This window comes from Sturnira hondurensis, unplaced genomic scaffold (genome assembly GCF_014824575.4).
Source record: "Sturnira hondurensis isolate 20B ecotype Veracruz unplaced genomic scaffold, ASM1482457v3 Scaffold0002640, whole genome shotgun sequence".
Classification (NCBI taxonomy): Eukaryota; Metazoa; Chordata; class Mammalia; order Chiroptera; family Phyllostomidae; genus Sturnira; species Sturnira hondurensis.
This window is the reverse complement of record NW_028075271.1, coordinates 228,760-248,177: the sequence shown is the minus strand read 5'-3', so window position 1 is coordinate 248,177 and position 19,418 is coordinate 228,760. Positions and strand designations below refer to the sequence as shown.

Below are 19,418 nucleotides of genomic sequence, written 5' to 3'. Positions count from 1 at the left end.
TGAAATCCTCTAACTTTCAAAAAATTTGTCACAGTATACTGTTAATTACCCTTAAAATTAACAGAGGAATATAGATGTGTCTTTTCTAGTCTCAGCTCTCAACAGACCTTGGTCAGGCCTAACCCTAAGGCAGATTTGATCACTATTAACGCTACCTTTTCTGTGGCTCTACAGGAACAGAGTATTATATTATTAATCACCAATATTACCAAAAAATTCAACTCACTGGCAAGATGCTTATTCTAGATATCTGATAACATAGATTGTTTTTTAGATCATTAAAGTTGTGTGTTATTGTTCTGAAATGTGCTGAAAAAAAGAATTCAGCATATTGTTTCAAACAAATAACACTTAAGGTTCATCCTTTACATAACAATGTTTTTTGTACCATGTTACCCAGGTGTTCAGAATGAGATTTGGACCTGTGCAGTTACCTATGGAAAAGCTCCCTAGACGGAACCCTAGTGGCTCCACAGCAGAGCACAACCTCCCACCTGCACCTGGTAAAAAGTGAGCACCTTCCCCCGACACACGCACATGCGACGAAGTACCATTATCTCAGTTTCTTTATCTCCTGTATCGTTTCACAAGATTTTATAAGCCAACTTTTCCATTATCCCAGTCTTTCTCTGGACCAGTTCCTTATCACGTGCCTGAGTAGTTTGTTTGTTTGTCTTTTAAACAAGACACTAGGAAATAATACATTGGAGGGGGACATTCTCAACATGAACATCAGTGATGAACACTGCTCCAGAAAGCAGCACAGAGCCAGCTGTCCCCCACTCAATGTGAAGGTGGTAACTTTTCTTTCTTTTTGTTTTTCTAAGACTTTATTTATTTTTGGAGAGGGGAGAAGGGAAGGACAGGGAAAGAGAGGGAGAGAAACATCAATGTGTGGTTGCCACTCATGTGCCCCCCCCCCCTTACTGAGGACCTGGCCCACAACCCAGGTATGTGTCCTGACTGGGAATCGAATTGGCGACCCTTTGGTTCGCAGGCCGCGCTCAATCCACCGAACCACAGCAGCCACAGCTGAATGGCTAACTTGTAAGACCCCCAGACTCCCTGTGGTAGCAGGGAGACACGACCAAGGGAGACCAGAGGACCCTGTGGCGCTCCAACCCTCGCCCTGCTCTTCCATGTCACCTCCTGTGCACAGCGAGCCTTGCTCCCGTCTCTGAGTCTCGGCAGACAGACCCCAGATCCGAGCAACCAAAGAGGAACAACCAAAGAGGAGCGCTGCGGGGTAAAAGAACTTCACAAGGTGTCCTCACCACAGGATGGGAGCTGCGGGCGACGATCACACTGAGCGGTCAGCAGGTACAAAGTGTAGAACAGTCCACACAGAACGACTTCCAGCAAGAGCAGCCCGGAGCGGTTCAGCGCTTCCCTCCCCACGTCGCGGTGGCTCATGGCAGACACCGGTAAGTGCGCCAACTTCAAGCCATACATTAAGTATTCATCAAGCTTCCTTCTGCCTGACTTGAAAGGGAAACGGATAGAGTGAAAGCGTCCGTTTTCCGCCTGCACTTCAAGGCAACACTGTGTGCACACCACCTCAGGCTGTAGTTTCAGAACATAACTCAAGGGTCCGAGCTCCCCTCCAGGTCTGGGAGGTGCAAGCTGCTTCCCGCCCAGAGGAAGACGCTGCCCTTTCATTCCCTTTCTCCCAAGGGTACAGCCCTTTTCCAGGCACTGTCTGGTGCATGTGATGTCAGAGACAGAAGGAGGAGATGAGAACCCAGCTTTTACCAAAGGTTAAATGAGATTTGCAAAGTAGCAAGCGTCACTCTTCTCACTAATTTTTGTTTTGAAAACATCTGTCATTTATGTTACCATGTAGTGGGTTTACTGTTATTTTTAATAAATGTAGTTCTCAGCTTGAATTTCTAATATGGTAAATATGAGCTCACACGATCCATAAATATAAAAGCTCTCTGTGGTCCTTAACTTTTGAGTTTAAAGAAGTCGAAATTCAAAGTTCGAGAAAAGCTGTCCCAGAGAAACTCTTACACAAGACGTTTAAGAACATTCACTACAGTGTCTGTGGCAAAAAATGAGAAACCATGTTTATCAACTGGAGAATCAAACAGAATGCCACTTATTCCAAAGTGGCCTACTACACAGCCATTAGAACGAACTAAATCTTGTATGGTATTAACGTTTGAGCAAAAACCCACTTCGCAGAATATGCACAACACACCACCATGTGCACCGAACCATGGAGGGCTGTATTTTGTTTATGCTCCACAGACACCGATAATCCGTCGTCCGCCTCTCACTTGGGGGGGGGGGCCGAGGGGTGGATATGTTCCTTTGGATTCAGAGAAGATTGACTGCATGCTAGAAATGCAATGGATGGATAAAGAAACTCCATTTATAAACTTCAGTCACTCAGCAAAGCTACCGAATAGCAAACCTCTCACACTGACGGGTGTACGACCCTAACAGACACAACTCAGAACTGGCCACAACTGCTCAGTGATTTTGGCCACTCACCTTCGTCCTGCACAGCACTCAACACGGAGTCCCACCGGGAGTCACGGAGTCTCGTCCCCCAGGCCGCAGCAGGGGATGGCCCATCGGACCTGGCTTCCTGCTCCTTCCCGGAAGCACAACTCTGCTCTGAGTGAGCCACCCCCTCTCGCTATTTGAAACTGCACTTTTCCAGACCTGCCCCGCTCCCCACCCCAGAGACCAGGGCTAGAGGCGCCCCAACTCCAACATCAGGCGGCCTGCGTCAGTGCCTGGGACACCAGCCACTGCTCTTCCTTCTCCTCGCCCTCGAACTCTTACTACAATCAAACTTCTAAAGAAGTCTAGGTGACACCCACTACCTTCCTTCATCGTCCACATCCCACTTCACCTGGGACTCCAGACCCCACTGCCCTCCAAATGTCCGGACGCCTTTCTCTCCAGCTCCAGCCCGTGACAACCCTCGGGCAACAACGGGAGGCTGCACCTGCAGTCCGGCCCGAGCCCACCTGCCTTGCCCACTAGGTAGCAGGACGCTGCTCAGCTCCTCTCAAAGTCAGCTGCCTCATCCCTACGTGATGTCCAGGTAAGGCTGCACAAGTGCTAACTGGGTAAGCGCACACAGAGTGCCCGAGTGCCATAGATGCTTATCAAATATTAACCCCCCCAATGTTCTTCTTCAGGGCACACGGGAGAGTGACTCCTGGGTGTCCCCCTCTATCACTGGGTTCGCCCAAGTTTGAGTGCCAGATGCCCACCGGAGCACCAAGAATTTCCACAGGTCTTCCACTCAGACCCACACCCCCCCTGCGCTGCACGCACCTCGGGGGGCTGCTGGACCATGCTGACCATGCTGCGGCGTGCCCAGCGCCTGGAGCAGGACACCAGGTGGTCACCATGCCCATCGGAGGCCAATCCCGCCCAAACCCGCCACTCCTCCCCGAACCTCTGCCTTCCACAGCAGGCACGAAAAACCAAGCCTCTTGATCACATCGCCACAAATGCACAACCTTCATTCACCCACAGCCTAAAAGTGGAGCTCCCACAATTCAGGCGGCGGGCCCCACTTCCTGAGACATCCTCACTCCCCAGCAGCCTCTGGAGCCCACTGCGGGCTCGCCTGTCCCGCCCTCCCCACTCCTCACACGGTCCCCTGTCCCAGGTCCTCAGTGCTCTCCAAAGGCCCCAGGGAGCTGCGCTACCGAAGACTGGAGGCCTGGGCGTCCTTACACCAGACGGTCTCCGTGGGACAGGACTCCCAGTAGCAGGAGTCCGTGCTGGGTGGCGCAGACAGGGCTCTGCTGCGCAGCGAGGCGGCACTCAGAAGTCTGTGAGGCGAGATCTGGGAGACCCGAGGTCACAGGTCACCTACATCAGGTGGTGAGTGGTGAGAAATAACAACTGAGAAGCGTGTGGGTCACGATGGGTCTGAAATCAGACCAACCCCCTCAGAAGACCTTTCCTTGGGAGGGCGGCCATGGCCCGCCTTGCATAATGCCACGTGAAGTCCACAAAGACGGACCAGGAGGGGAATGAAAATGGGGGGCACAAGCAGTAATCAAACCCTCACGCCATACACTTAGAAAGGTTAAAATACCACTTCTGTTTTCCAAGGGGTCAATGTCTTTCCTAATTCTTTTGAAGTAAAAACTATTCATCACACCTTTCCAAAACTAATAGTACATTCTTTACTTAACAGCGCGCTTAACCGCAACTTCCATGGAGCCTGGTGAGAATTAGAGCCTTCTCAGCACTGAAAACCCTCCTCTCCACCCACCGACAATTTCCCCCGAAACCATGCAATCGGTGCCCCCCGGCCCGTGCTCCCAGCCTCAGTCCCGCATCGCCAGTCCCCGACGGCAACAGGGGGCAGCTGTCCCCTTGGTTGCTTCTCCCACCCTAAACCCTTCCTGTTTCCTTGTCCACGGCTTTAATAAATGTCCTTTCAGAGTAACAACAATCCATTGTTTTTATCTCGGGAAAGAAGTGTACTCGGAACCTTTAAGCCACGGTCGAACCACTCGAACAAACTCCCTCGTTGCAACGCACCTGCCAGTCCCTGCCCCCGGGAGGGGGGGGGGGCAGCGGGCCAGCGACTCTGCCCTGGAGCCGAGCCCGCGGAGCTGCCGCCACAGCATTGGCAGGAACGACCGCTCGTCGCCCCGCGGCGTGATCCCCGCCGAAGGAGCATAAATGTGGAGCCGCGGCGCTGCGCGCCCCAAACCAACCCGACCCTGAACGTCAGCTGTGACTGAAGAATAAAAAGGTCAAACAGGAGCCACTTCCCCAGCCCGAAAGCTGCCACCGCTGAACTTGGCCGGCAACGTCGGAAGGCGGGCCCGCGGCCACCGGGACACCTCCAGGCCCCCAGTCGGAGACTCGGCGTGTCCCGGGTGATCCAGCCGGCGGTGAGCGGTCCTCCCCACGCCGGGCGCGGCCCCCGGGCCCCGCGTACTTCTCGCCCCGCAAATCGGAAGTGCGATGGGAGGGACCCCGCAAAATCTCGTGAGAGGCAGCAAGTTTTGAGTGCCCCACCAAGACACCCACAACCGCTGCATCTGGCTTTTTAAATGCCGGCTCTGTCTCCAGCATTTGCAAAAGGAAGACCATCCACCTCGACGCACGACAAAGGTCCCCACGCCGGGACAGCGTTTTAAATCACCCGGGCCGGGCGCCCTGCCCCCAAGGCTCCGACCCACCACTGCGCGGGCCGCGCCGTGCCCGCGGGGACCGGAGGGAAAGTGGAGCCCGTGGGCCGCCGCGGCTCCAGGCCCGGCTGGGGGTCTCCGCGGGGTAAGGCCGGGAGGGGGGCGGTGCGGCGAGGCCGCTGTCCCGCGAGCTCGCGTCGCTCATTCAACTTCTCAGGTGTCAGGCCGGGCTCGGAGCCCCCGAGGGCGCCGTGCGCGACCGGCAGTGACGAGGAGCACCCCCGTCGTGTACCAACTCCACTTACCAACCCCACTCCCCACGTGCGCGAGTCCCGGGTCGGACCGGCTCGCTACCGACCGGCTCCGGGCGCCAACCGCCCGGGATCAGAGTCCAGCGGCCGCGGCCCGGCAGCGGGAGCCCAGTCCGGCGGACGCTCCCGCCCCGCACCACCACCCCCCCCCGCGCGCCGCGCTCCAGTCCCGCGGCCACCAGTGGGGCTGCGGGCGAGCGGGCCGGACGAGGGGCCCGCGCGGCCGGGGACGCGGCCGAGGTCGTCGCCCGGCGTGGGGGAGGGGAGGGGTCGGTCCCGCGGCCGCTGCCACCTCCCGGGCCGCAGGCCGCCGCGCGGGCCCGGCCGCCGGAACCGGAGCAGGAAGCGCCCCCGCCCGAGCCCAGCTTCAAGCCCGCCGCGCGGGAGAGCCGGCGCCGGCCCGCGCCCCCTCACCTCTTGGTTGAAGGCGTTGACGGCGTCCATGTTCGCGCTGCGGCGGCGGCTCCGGGCCCGCCGGTCACATAGAATCGCGCAGGGCGGAGCGGGGCCGCGGCCCGGCCGGGCGGGGGCGGAGCGGGCGGCGGGGCCCGGGGCCGGGGGCCGGGGGCCAGGAAGGAAGCGGGGCTGCGGGGCGGGCGGCGGCGGCGGGCCCCTCTCAGTGCCGTTCGGGGGCTGAGGAACAAGAGGCGGCGGCGCTGCGCCCTAACATGTCCGTCCGGTGGCGGCGGCTGCGCTTTGCGTGTCGCTGACACGGCCCCCGCGCCCTCACGCACTGGCCACACGAGCCCGGCCGGCGAGCGGGCGGCCTCTCTCAGCCTCTCGCCAGCGGGATGGCGGCAGCGGCCCGAGTCCACGCCGCGCGGGGCACCCTGGGACGGCTCGGGCCTCCCAGCGCTTCCGGTGCCCGCGCCGGCCCCGCCCCGCTGCGTCGGCCCCGTCCCCGAGCACGTCGGCCCCGCCCCGTCCTGCGCGCCGGGCGGCGGGCGCGGGAGGCGGGCGAGCTGGGCGCTTTCCCGCCCGCCACCGCCGCCGCGGGCCTGGGAGGGATCCCAGCCTGGAGCCCGCGTCCCGTGTGGTCGCCGGACGTCGCGGATTGCAGCGCCCGGAGGCTGGCCCCTGAAGCCTGCAGTGTCCCCCGGGCCGTTTCCGAGTGCCATTCCGTCCAAGCTGGCCCTGCGCCTGGCCGGGTCCTGCGGGCGCGGAGCCCGGAACAAAGGACTTCACCCGGCTCTCGGACGCGTTTGTGTCGCCGGCTCCCTCGCAGCCTCTGCTGCGCAGCCCCTTGTGTGTCGCAGTTGTGCGGGTTAGTCTTTGCGAGCTGAAGTGCGGTGAAGGACACACAGGCCCAAAGGAACCCTTGTTCCGTGTTCCTTGCCACGGGAGGGGTGGACTTGCTAAACTCTGATATCGCCTCCCCAAGCAACCTCGTTCCTTTTTTGATGGAAAGACTGCCCTGCTTCACTTCCCCTGAGTATTTACTGTCTTCCAGGCGCTGGGCTGGGTTCTGGGCACATGGAAATAAAAGATCATTTTTCTGCCTTCGGACAACCCAGGTTAGTGGAGAGGATAGGCACATGAGCAGATAATAACTGAAGCATTTAAGTGTTAGGGCACAGGCCCTGGGGAACTGAGAAGAAAGGTACCGTCCAACTAAAAGCCCAGTAAGGCTGGAGGAAGTGGCACCTAAGCTGCATCTGGCAGCAGCAGCACTGGGAGAAGGTATTCCGTCTTGAGCTCGAAGAGTGCGGGGGCAGGACCAGCTGGAGCTGGGGCCGTGATGTGGACCTGGAAGGAGCTGGGAAGCCGGGTCCTGAAGGGCCTCTGGGCCATGCCAAGGAGTTTGGATTTTGTCCCCAAAGTAGTGGGGTGCTACTGAAAGCTTATAAGCGGGGTTGGTGGTGTAATGCAATGTGTCCTTTCAGAAAAGAGGCGTGGAGTAGTAGCAAGAGTGGGTTCAGGGAAGGAATAGCCCTAGTCCCGGGGATGTGCTGGACGCTAAGTCCCTGGAGTTAAGAAGGAGAGACAAGGTCAGTTATTTAAGAAGTGGGAAAGAGGGCCTGTGAGATTAAGGAAGAGCTAGGCTTCAAGAAAGATGGTCCAGGTTCTGGTTTAAATGTGTGGGTGGTTGGGTTTATTAGTCAATTTAGGGGATACAGGGGGAGGAGGGAATGGGTGTGAGTGAAGAGGATTGCATTTAACACTTGTAGATTGTTCACATGTGCCAGGGTCTGTCTGACATGATACCCGGTGTTATTTAATCTCTGTAACAGGCTTCTGTGTAAGGTGCCTATTAGTAATACCCCTGTGTTACATTTGAGGAAGTGAGGCCCCATTCGGTTATCTAAAGTGAATTAAATGACTTCCTTCTGGGGCTTATGGAATTTGAGCTGCCCCTGGGGCAAATAAGTGAGGATGTCTAGGAGGTAGTTGGGTAAACACAGGTGGAATCGGGATGCCTGGCTGAGGGGCGGTAGAGATCTGGGAGTCATTAGTACACAGCTGGTATGGGAGGGGCTGAAACAGACAGGGAACATAGGTGTGTGAGGGGTAAGAGGCAGGAAGAGGAAGGGCACAGGAGGAGCAGTCAGCCCTCCCGTGCTGAAGGTAGACCGTTAGCAAGGGAAGGCCCCGCAGGTGTGCCGGCTGGAGTGCAGGCGCAGAAGCCAAGGCTCTCGGGAAGGAGGCAGGAGGCACACTGCAGAAACCTGGCTGGGAAGGCAGTGTGTAAGGGCGAAGGCTGTGGGATGTGGAGGGTGCTTGTTTCCTTCAAGATAAGACAAATGCACTCTTAATTATCAGAGCAACAGAGGAGACCCCAAACATCCTCCCCAGACCTACCCATCATCTACTTCATGTCGCTGCCTTTTTGTCTCTCAGCAAAACTGCCATAATGTTTTGAGAACCTGTTTCACTTCTCATCTGTAGGTGCACTGACATTGCATTAGAAAGTGCAGGTTTTCGAGGGTCGACCCCTTGCCTTTCTGCATGATTCACTGTCTGCCATTTGTCTGAGATCTCGCACCATGTTTCCAACCTCTTCCCAGGGCGCAACCCAAGTCTGGCCGTTCCCTGGACAGGGCTGGGACCTGACACAGGCCAGGCTTTGCGCTTGTGGACAGCCCCTTTCTGCTCCTCCAGCCGGGCAGGCCTGTTTGACACCTAGCTGACACTCAGACATCAGCTCCTTTTAGTCACCAGCCACTTGGTCAGCACCTCCTGTGTGCCAGTCATCCTAATGAAAGCTGCATGATCGCCTCCGGCCAGACCCAACTCCTGCTATGTAGGAGGTGTGAGGAGGGGAACGGATTTGGCTAAGGACGGCTGCACTCTGATGCTGGGCTGGGAAAGAGGCTGGGCAGAAGGTGGTGATGGTGGCTCCGAGCAGTTTGCATGCGGGGCTTGGTGTGCAACCTCTGTCAGGCTTTGTATGGCCGTGGGATCCAGCGAAGGGCGACGTGTTCCATGTGCCATCCTATTGAGAGCTGAGTGGACAAGGAACAAGATCTACCGTGTGAGATCCTTGTGTTTGAAGTGGATAATTTTGGAGGTTCTTTTCTGGATAGGGTTGGTTTTTATGTCGATCATGCTTGGGAGGTCTTTTAAGCAAGTTGTTTGGGGAGTGCATGTTATTAGCAAGGAATAGCCCTAGTCAGGGCTTTCTACCATTTTTCTCTTCAGAAGACTGCAGCATCACCTCTCTTTTATTTGTTTTTAAATTGATTTGAGAGGGGGGAGGGAGGAAGAGAGAGAAACATTGATTTGTTGTTCCACTTGGTTGCATCATGTATGTGCCCTGACTGGGGATCGAACCTGCAACCTTAGTGTATTGGGCAGGTGCTCTACCAGTTGAGCGACCTGGGAGCGTCACTGCTAGCTGCCCTGGGACAACTGCTGCACCTCTGCGCAGCTACTGCTGGACTTTGGTCTCTAGCCCTCCAGGCAGACACGTCACACGCTGTAATAGGAAGGTTTGGGCGAGTGACAAAAACTCTGCAGGGCTGTGGTCTGAAAGAGAGCGGCCGTAGAAGCAGAGGAATGCAGCCTGTCAAAAAGATGGCCAGGCGACTGTAAGTGCAAGTGACTGATCAAAATCAGCAAGACATTCCATCCTGTTGCAAACTCGCCTTCTCTCGAAGGACAAGGGTCTAAACAGACTGTGTTCATAATGTGGGTGTGAAGACAGACAGTTTTGAAGAGTCATTCCAAACAAACTCGTGTTTTTAAAAAGAGTAGATGAAATCCAGAGGAAAGAAAAGATGACATTCAACAAATATTCTTGTTAACACCCTGGCCGGCTAGCTCAGTTGGTTAGAGTGTCATCCTGATGCGCCACAGCTGCAGGTTCAGTCCCCCGTCAGCACGTGCAAGAGTCAGCCAGTGATGCGTGAACAGGTACAACGACAAATCCATGTTTGCCTCTCTCCTCCTTTCTCTCTCCCCTCCTCTTTCTCTAAAATCAATAAAACTTTTAAAAAACGCATGTTAATTCTGTGCCTTTCATATGTGACCCCATTCTCTTAGAAGGCATGCTGGCTACAGTCCACAGGAGTAGAGAGTAACTACAGAGAGGAACATCTCACCTCTGCCAGGTCCAGGGTGAAACATCAATAGGTGTGAATTCTAGAGCAGATAGGTTCTTTCTCATGCTTCGTCCTGGGTGCTTCCTGGGGCGAGTATAACTATGACGCTGCACAGGACCCCTCTTTTCCCCCGGGGCAGCCTCCTCCCCCGACCTGAGCACTCACCTGACCCCCTGTACCCCTCTGCCTGCCCCCTTCTGCATTTGAAATCTCTCCTGGTGTATAGCTGCATTCCGCAGCACCCACTGGGAGTTCCACGTGCGGGCCCCTCAGTCCCGCCCGCCCAATCCCTTCTCATGCCAGCCTCCATCTCCCTGTCCCCTGTGCTGCCAGGGCCAAGACAGTGGTGAGACAAGGAGGCTCCCAGGAACTGGATGGAGCTCAGTGCCAACGGAGGCGATGGGACTTTACGGAATTTTCATTCTCTTTTTAATTTTTCAGCACTTTCTAGACCCTCCAAAGAAAGCGTGTATTACTTTTGTAGTCAGAAAGAGTAAGCTCCAAAAGAGAGAGAAAGGAAAAGAAAGAAAGAGAAAAAAAGAAAAAAGGCAGGACTCACACAGATAAGTGTGCAGCAAACCTGAGGCTTTGGGCGGTCAGCCTTGGCTGCGGCAGCAGCATGTGGGTGAGCACAGGAGGGTGCTGGTCAGGGCTCTGCGGAGACACAGAACCATGAGGATGGAAATGTATATTTATATTCTCCTTTTATATATCCCATTTGCATATGTGTGTATATATTATATACAGTTATACATGTGGACACTTAAATACACGTAAAATCTGCCATTGGAGAATCGAGAGCTGGTGGCCAGTGCCTGGCAGGAGTCCAGAGGGCCGGGGGAGCCCGTGATGGAAGTTGAAGCCCAAGGGCAGGAGGAGGTGCAATGGGATGGCGCAGCTCAGCCCCTGAGGCGGGAGGACAGGAGCTAATTCCTCCTCTCCCCACGTGCCATTGCACCGGGGCCCTCCGCGGGTCAGACCTGCAGAGGGCGGGCTGCTTCCCTGGGTCCTGCAGTTCAATCCCATCTCGCCCAGCCACCCCTTCGCAGAAGCCACGTGTGGTTGGGGGGTTCTGTGGCCCGGGCAAGCTGCCCTTTAACATGAATCATTGCAAGAAGCTAGTAAAGGGAAGTGGTTTCTCCAGGCTGTTTCTTGTCTTACTTAAGCATAGGGATCTAAGGTTCTTTTTTCAAAATCAGAGGTATAAAACTCAAGTCTCCACTGAAGTGATCTGTCACCTTCCGAGACCAAACTGCCCAATCGAGTGTTCACTCGGTCACTCACAGGATAAAGGTGGGCACCTGCTGAGGACCGGGGCGGGCAGGCAGTCAGGACACTGCGGTGCACAGGCGCAGAGAACTCCCCTCACTGAGCTCCTCGAGTCCGGCCTCCGCCCTGGCGTCGGGCACTTTTTCAGATGCACAGTGGCCATCAGCACGCAATCATGTTTTATTTGAAGAGAGTTTTACTTTTTTCCAGCCTGCTATTTTCTTATTTGCTCAAATGAGCCCTCCAGTGCGGTGTTGAGTGAGAGTGTAGAGTGGACGCCGGGGTCGCATGCGTTGTCTCCGGGCCAGTCTTCGCCGCTGCCCAGGCTGAGAGCCCCAGGCTGTTGGACCGGTCTGGAAGTTCCCTGTCACTGGTGTCTTGAGAGGTTTTCTTTTCCTTTTAAATCGTGGATGGGCCCTGGCTGGTGCAGCTCAGTGGACTGAGCGCCAGACTGTGAACCAAAGGGTCAGCAGTTCAATTCCCAGGCAGGGCACATGCCTGGGTTGTTGGGCGGGTCCCCAGTAGGGGGCACTCAAGAGGCAACCACACATTGATGTCTCTCTCCCTCTCTTCCTCTCTTCCCTGCTCTCTGAAAAGAAATAAATAAAGTCCTAAAAAAAATAAATCGTGGGTGGGTGTTGAATTTTGTCAGATGTTGTTTTCGTGTCTATTGAGCTATTTGTCTGGTTCTTCTATTTTATTCTGTTAATATGGGGAATCACATTGATCAGTTTTTGAATGTTTGACCAGCCTGCCAGCATTCCTGAATAAACCCCACTGGTCTTGGAGTACCCTTCTTATGCGTCACTGGATCCCGTTTGCAAGGATTTTGTCAAGAGTATTTCCTCCTCTCTGAGTGATATTGATCTGTCGTTTCCTTTTCTTGTGGTGGTTCTGCTGTTGGAGTCGTCTGTCCTCATCGAATGAGTTAAGAAATATTTCCTTCCTTCTCCATTTTCTGAAGGCATTTGTGTAGAATTGACAGCATTTCTTCCTTAAGATTTTGTTAGAATTCACCAGTGAACCCATCTGGGCCCAAAGTTTTCATTATAGAAGGGTTTTGATAATTCAATGTTAAAATTTATATAGGGTTCTTCTGGGATTTTATTTCTTGAGTCAGTTGTTTGTTTGTTTGTTTTAAATAGTGCAAACTTAGCCTCTCGTAGTTCTGGTGGGAGGAATCTAAAAGCAAGGTGTCAGCCGGCTGCCTCCCTCCTGGAGTCTCTCGGGAAAATGCACTTCCTGCCTTTGCCGCGCTGGACGCCACCACTGGACACAGCCCCTGGATGCCGAGGCTCCTGGCCTGTCTTCTGCCACTCCAGCCTCCTGCTTTCGTCACCATTCCACCTTCCCACGAGTCTCTGTTGATAACCTTTATTTCTGAGAAGTTTGTCCATTGAAAGGTTAACGACTTATTGACTGTTTTTCACAATAGTCCCTTCTTGTTCTTTTCAAGGCCATGGTCACACCTCCTCTTTTATTCCTCATGTTGGTAGTTTCTATGTTGTCTCTACAGTTTCCTCATACTACAGTGCAGTTACAGGTTCGTCTGTTATGTTGATCTTTCCAAAGACACAGCCTTCGCTTTCATCGATTCACTCTGTTGTTTGCATCCTTTCTGGTTCGGAAGGAGAGAGGGAGAGAAATATCAATGTATGGTTGCCTCTCGTGCATCCCCTGCTAGGAACTGGCCTGCAGCCCAGGCATGTGCCCTGACTGGGAATTGAACCGAGATCCTTTGGTTCACAGGCTCGCACTCAATCCACTGAGCGAGGCCAGCCAGCACGATAATTCTATATTTGTTCCTGTGTCAGTAATTTGTCTTTTGTCCAATGTCCGAAAACTTTTTCTTTCTATATTTTCCAGTTTTTAATGTATTTTTAATAATATATTTTATTGATTATGCCACTACAGTTGCCCCATTTCCCCCCCTTCATTCCCCTCCACTCTGCACACCCCATCCCACCCACCTCCCCCCACTGTGCATCTGATAGGTTGGCTATCTCTTGGTAGTTTAGAAGTATTGGCTCTGGGGCTTTGATTTGTTCTTCTGTTTCAGCCATTTTTTTTTTTTTTTGGTCTTGTCGCACCTGTTACGTATGACGGGCGGAGCCTTAGGTGTTCACCAGGGTGGGGCGACCCAGTCGCTGCGTTGTGATGCTGTATGTGGGGGCGGGGTCAGAGAGGGAGAAATGGTGTTTGTTCCGCTCTCTCTCGGATTTTGGTCCCCTCTTCAGCTTTCCCCAAGCAAACTGGGCCTTTCTGGTTCTGGTTCCCGGGTGGGTGGGCTTGTGTACGTTCTAGGACCCTGTGTGTCTCTCCAATGAACTCTCCTGTGAGGCTGGGAGTCTCTCCCAGCACCTTTTCAATCAGTGCTTTTAGGCTTTATTTCCCGTCGCTGGGGACGCTGGGGTCTGTCTTGCTGCCCGTTTTTACCTGGTTTATCTGCATGTGAATGTGTGACCGCGGTCAGCCAACCAACCGCCTTGCACACTCTGCTCGTTTTCTCCCCTCGCCCAGGTCTGCCAACCACGACCCCTCTCTACTGGCCACTGACTCCGCCCCTCTTACTGGTCTGGACAAGTGGTTGTTGGACTTCCCTACAGTTCAGTTTTCGGTCTGTTCTGGTTGTGTTTTTGTTTCTAAATCTTTGTTGTCCTTAATTTTGGTTGTGCGAGGAGGCATAGTCTTCCACCTATGACTCCATCTTGGCCGGAAATCCTATTTTTCAGTTTTTTAAAAAATGGTGTCAGGGTTTTGGGGTTGGGTGTTCATTTGGCGAAGTCAAGGTCGCTTGCCTACCCCCTAGCTGGGGAGTTGCAGATTTGGTGTCAGTAACAGGAAGTAGAGTCTGCTTTCTGCCAGTGTTTATAATTGGGGGACATAAATCCAAATTTTTATCCCAAACTTAACGCGATTCAGAGGCTTTTCAGCCAAAAGCAATGACGAACACTTTTCCAATCCACAGCACCCTCCTTTTGTGGAACAACTCTGAGGTTCAGAAGAAGAATCCCACCTCCAAAGGTAGCCTGTCCTTGGTCCAAGCCCAGTTTAATAGTGCAGTCCCCCCACCCGCCCTTTTGCCAGTGATTTGTTCAGAAACTCAGGCCCGAGCCACGGAGCACAGGACATTGCTCTGACTTCGAAGGCTGGTTTAGAAATAGGCACCTGACACATTTTGGTCTCATGAGGTGCAAGATGATGAGTTCTGGGAGATTCTGGGGAAAGTTCCTGACGCTCCAGAGAACCGTAGAAAGCAAGCCAGCAGCATCTTCTCCATGGGATGATCTTGGTGTCAGCCTGAGGATGAGGCTGCCATGGGCCTGGGAGCAGAACCGAGAGAATCCTCGAGAAGCGGAGCTGGATCTGCTGGATGAAACCAGCCCTGAAGCCTGCCCTGCTTCTTGGGGTCAGGACAGCCAGTACATTTCCTTACTGTCGAAGGCAGTGTGAGTTGGGGTTTCTGCCACTGGTGGTGGGAAGTTTCCTCACTGACTCAACACAGAATGTTCGGGCCGTGTGGCTGTGTTGGTACCTCCCAGACCTGGTGGTCCTTTCTCACAGTCCCCGAGAGACGGGACTGCTGACTAAGGCGGCACTATGACAAATGTGACAAGCGATGCAAAAGGAAATAAATACGGGTGGCACTGAAGAGAGATGGAGATGTGTGGTCTTTGTGATGAAAGAGATGTGCTTTGCTTACCCAGAACCTGAAGTGCACTGACAGATCCAAGTAACGCAGACAATGAGGCTCCGTTAAGCCTCCATCACGGCCTCATAGCTTGCTCCACAGAACACACTCGTGCTTTCCTGGCAGGGGCCATGCCCTGACCACGGAGGGGGTTTTCCTGGGGCGAGGGTCAGGCCCGCCCTCTGGGCATGCTGACCCCTGCAGGTCCCCCAACTGTGGGAACCAGACTGCAGGGTTTGTGGTCACGGGGGGCTACATTTGCACTGTCCCTGGAACTAAAAGGAAGAAAATACTTGTACAAGTGAAATAAGAAACTAACATATGCCTCATCATATCCTTGGCCTTGGAAAGGGTCCAGGGTACCGGTTTGTGAGGTGACCTCTGGTAGGTTAATTTGCTTTTCCAAATCTTAGATTTCTAGTCTGCACAACAATCCTTGTCAGAATCAGATTAATTCATAACTGTGAAAGATCATCACGGAGCCCAGGGAGGTGAAGAAGCAGGCTTTATGTTTGACTGTCTGAGTTCCTGAGGGCTGATAGGGTCGCACTGATCATTCACGCCTTTCAGTTCTAGTACAAACACTTCATTTCCTATTTTGATTGCTGATTTCCATATTGAAAAAAACCTATTGGTGTGCATCTTTGCATGTCAGTGCTTCCATAATTGGTATTTTACATATGTTTATTTTGTTTGATAACTGAGTATTGAATATAACCAACCTTTTGTCAGAGTGAGTGGAAGTAACAGAACACTTTGAAATGCATAACTAAGATGAAATGTGAAAGAAAAAAAATGGCTGGGTAGCTTAGTTGGTTGCAGCGCTGTCCTGCATAACCCAACGGCAAGTGGGGTCCTGCAGCCCGCCGCCGCCCTCTGGGCAGAGCTCCAGAAGCAGAGGTGACGCAGGAGAGGGGTCTGTATTTGAAAGCCTCGCAGTTTTGGAGAAACAGCTTTTCACGTGTGCTAGTCACTTATTCCTATCAATTAAGGCTACACTCATTAACTCTTCAGTTACAGCCTTCATCACTTGAACCTGTCAATTAAGGCTACGCTCTAATACCCGGGTTTTCCTCTCACCCCCCTGATTAGTTTTTAGTTGTCTCTATAGGGTTAATTTACAAAGTAAAACGACATAAGCTACACAATTTGGGAAGAATGGCAGGCTCCTGCCTCAGAGCCCATCCCCTCTAGAACACCCAGAGGAGAAGAACGCTGCCACCCTCTGCCAGGCCAGCGGATCCCAGGCTGTGCCCGGAGCTCCTTCCCACCCAAAACACCTCCCGCTGGGAAACGCCACCAGCTGCAGCACCACCCCCCAGGCGCCCCCCAGGAAGAAGGGCCTGCAGAGAGCCAGCCCTCTATTTCCACGCACGCACTCGAGACATTCAACTTCCCAGCCAATCCTGTCCTAGACTGTTCACCGTTGCCCCCCTCAAACTCCTTCCCCGGCCCCTCCCTGCTTCTCCCCAGTGGTCTCATCCGATCTCTCTGTATCACTCTTGTGCCAAGGTTGCAGCTACGTCCCAGTCAGGGCACACGCAAGAGTCAACCGAGAATCCATGAGTAAGCCGAACAGCCAATTGATGTTTCTCTTTCTCTTCCTTAAAAAGTCACTAAACAATTTTTAAAAATGGAAAAAACCCGTGCATGATCACATTTGAGAGGGGCAGAAACTCCATGCAGTGGGGAGGGAGGGCAGCATTACCATGGTGACTTTGGGGGGAAACTGGTACCTACAGAGAGGTCTGTCTGGCCAGTGAGCGGTGGGAGGGGCATTTTCGTCCCCTGTCCTGGTGACCGTTCTGTGACGTTCTCTCCTAACCTCTCGTCTTCCCTGGTCACCAGCTTTGTGATCTTCGGCAGGTGACTTGGTGTCTCCCTGTCTTCCTTTCCTTATCTGTGAGGTGAGAAAATAACATGTTATGTTGGGGTTGTTCTGGGAATTAAATGAGCTAACACAAAGTGTTTGATCCAGAGCCTGGAACTTAGTGAGCACTGTGTAAGCATTTATTAAATCATAAATAAACATGTTCTTTTTTTTTTCTTCCCGTTACTACCACCACCATGGTTAAGTCTCAGTTTTAAGTGTTTCTCCTCAAATATCAGTGGTGTTTTGATCTAGGTTTTCTTTTCTTTTTTTGCCTGCTATGCTTGAAAAAATGTTGTATATGAAAGTGCATTACTTGTTACTTTTTGTACAGTGTTTTAGATCAGGGGTTGGCACACTATGGGCCCAATGGGGCCCAGTGCCTGTTCCCGTAAATAGTTTTATCAGAGTGCAGCCACACCCACTCATTTGCATACCAATCCAGGCCACCCTGGCCCTACAGTGTCAGAGTCCAGTACTCAGAGCAGACAAATCTGAAATTATTCATTTTCTGACCCTTTACCCAAAAGGTCGGTGAGCCCTGTTTTAGTTACATAGATTTTAGGGACATATTTAAAGCTTTAGGTCCTCAAGAAAGAGAAAAAACTCAGACTTTTTAAATTATAAAAAGATAGATATTCTCTTCTCAACCTTTTGTTTGATTTTAGAGAAAGGTGCAGGGAGAGACATGGATTTGCTGTCCCACTTACTCACGCACTCACTGGTTGCTTTGTGTGTGTGCCCGACCTGAGGGGGACCCAAACCTCAACCCCGGGTGTTGGGGCAACACTCTGACCAACTGAGCCACCTGGTCGGGGCTTTTCTTCTTGTTCTTATCAGAGTAAAAATACAAATGATTCCTTCCAGATCGTTTACCCGCCTTCTGTGTATCACAGATAAGAGGCCGTTAGTAGTCGTCATCGTCTGTTGTTGTCGCACTAAGTGTAGATGTCACTGGGCAGCCGGTGCCTGCCCAGGTGCCGCCCAGGTGCTGCGAGCTGCGCTCTTCCATGCTGGAGGAGGCTCGTTTTCCTCCTCAAACTTGTCCTCAGACCAGGGGCTCTCCCTTAAGAAGGAGGGCGTGACTCATTTCCCCTGAGGCCAGATCAAAGTCTGAGCAGGGGCCTAGGTCTTATGCTGTGCCCCCGACCCCCAGACGCTGCCTGGATCGGGGTGGTTCCCAGGTTGGACCCTGGGTTTTACCAGTGACACCCCACTCTTCTTGGTTGCATGTTGCCCACTTAACCTTGGGTATTTGTCTTCTGCATCTGTGCTGAGAGGAGCTGCTCTGAAAAGAACGGGGACACGTACTACGTACGGAGCAGGTGGAGCCCATTCTGATGCCCCTGGGAACGCAGCTCGGGGCACCGGCCCCTGTGACTGAGTGGCCTGTGGCTGTGTCCTTACACATCTTTAATGTCCAGATGTTCTGTGGTTTGAAACTGTGTGAGAGTTATCTCACATCTGATTCTTTCAGTGAAAGTTGCTTTTCAGAGGTCACTGTTGGCAGCTTGTCTTTCAGCTTCTGGAGATTATCCCGGCTCTCTCCAGCAGTACCGCCCTCTGCGAGCCCGTCTCCCCCAGGCGTGGTCCGGTCCTGCTGTCACCAACGACATCGCTTCTAAACCGTTACCTGTGCTGCCGTTCAGATCGTCAGATTTCGCACTTCCTCTCTCGGGCGTTTTCACTGACTGCTTTCCCAGAGGGTCGCCGCCGCCACCTCGACCTGGGCGAGGTTTCACGTCTGGTCTCTCCTCCCTCCACGCACCACACTCATTAATAGTTCCCCCTCCTTTTCTGGCCCCCATGCAAAATACAAATCCAGAGTCTTTCCTTGTGAACCCATCTCCTTGGATACTTTTCTCTAATCATGACTTTGGTAGAGAAACGTCGTCAGCTCGAGGGCAGTAGGGGGCTGGCCCTGTCTGCATTCTGCGTTATCCAGGCGGTTTCTGAGCCGGTCACACTGAACTCCTAAGGAATGTCCAAATGTGCCGATAAAGATAAAGCCCGTTGTCTAAGTATTGCCTTCTAAACATTATTTATAATGTCTTTATTAGGAACTGCAAATTGTTTCTCAGGTACCCCTATCTGAAGTTTAAGATTTGTGGAGATTTAAAACTTTAAACCTACTTATAGAAAAGACTGCACTGTATTTTTAAACTCTTTGAAAACATTGATCTTCAATTTTCATGGCAGATTGTTGAAATGCTAACTTTTTTCTTAATCTGAAGCTATTCACGGAGTTTCCAGTTTCAGGTGAGAGTCCCACTGAAAAAACGCAGGCCTGGCCGGCTGGCCGGGCAGCTCAGCAGGTCGGAGCGGCGTCGCCCGTGGGCACTCTCCGTGCGCCCCTCTGCGGAGGGGGAGCTCGGCCAGGAGAACACCCCTTCCTCCCCTTGTGTGGGTCGACTTTAGGAAGCAGCAAAACACACACTCAGTAAGAGTGGATGTTGCTAAACAGGTTGTGTGTGTGTGCGTGTGTGTGTGAGAACATTTCTTCTCCTGGCTTCAGCCATCCATGGGATGGCAAAACGACCGAGCGAGCTAGTCAATGCTTTTTTCTCTTAATGGTGGCGTTCTTCCAGCTCGGACACACACGGCCGGCTGCTC

At 53.1% G+C, this 19,418-nt stretch overlaps 1 protein-coding gene, 1 long non-coding RNA gene and 1 other non-coding gene across 7 annotated transcripts in view; 2 read left to right on the top strand and 1 right to left on the bottom strand.

Moving 5' to 3' along the window:
- The window catches only part of SCAF4 (SR-related CTD associated factor 4), a 55,299-nt gene extending 49,026 nt beyond the window's left edge, over positions 1-6,273 (bottom strand). For all 5 annotated transcript variants that reach the window (XM_037040553.1, XM_037040555.1, XM_037040556.1 and 2 more), the window contains exon 1: positions 5,849-6,273. In XM_037040553.1, coding sequence (XP_036896448.1) covers positions 5,849-5,878 — 30 coding nt within the window. In that variant the 5' untranslated portion in view covers positions 5,879-6,273. The remainder of the gene's footprint in view (positions 1-5,848) is intronic.
- Positions 6,274-6,354: 81 nt separating this feature from the next.
- Positions 6,355-10,523, top strand: LOC118983242 (uncharacterized). Its single transcript, XR_005065673.1, has 3 exons — positions 6,355-6,698; positions 6,885-6,948; positions 9,917-10,523. It is a non-coding gene; the product is annotated as an uncharacterized LOC118983242 (long non-coding RNA).
- A 4,523-nt stretch (positions 10,524-15,046) lies between these two features.
- Positions 15,047-15,208, top strand: LOC118983299 (U1 spliceosomal RNA). Its single transcript, XR_005065688.1, has one exon. It is a non-coding gene; the product is annotated as a U1 spliceosomal RNA (small nuclear RNA).
- The last annotated feature ends 4,210 nt before the right edge of the window (positions 15,209-19,418 follow it).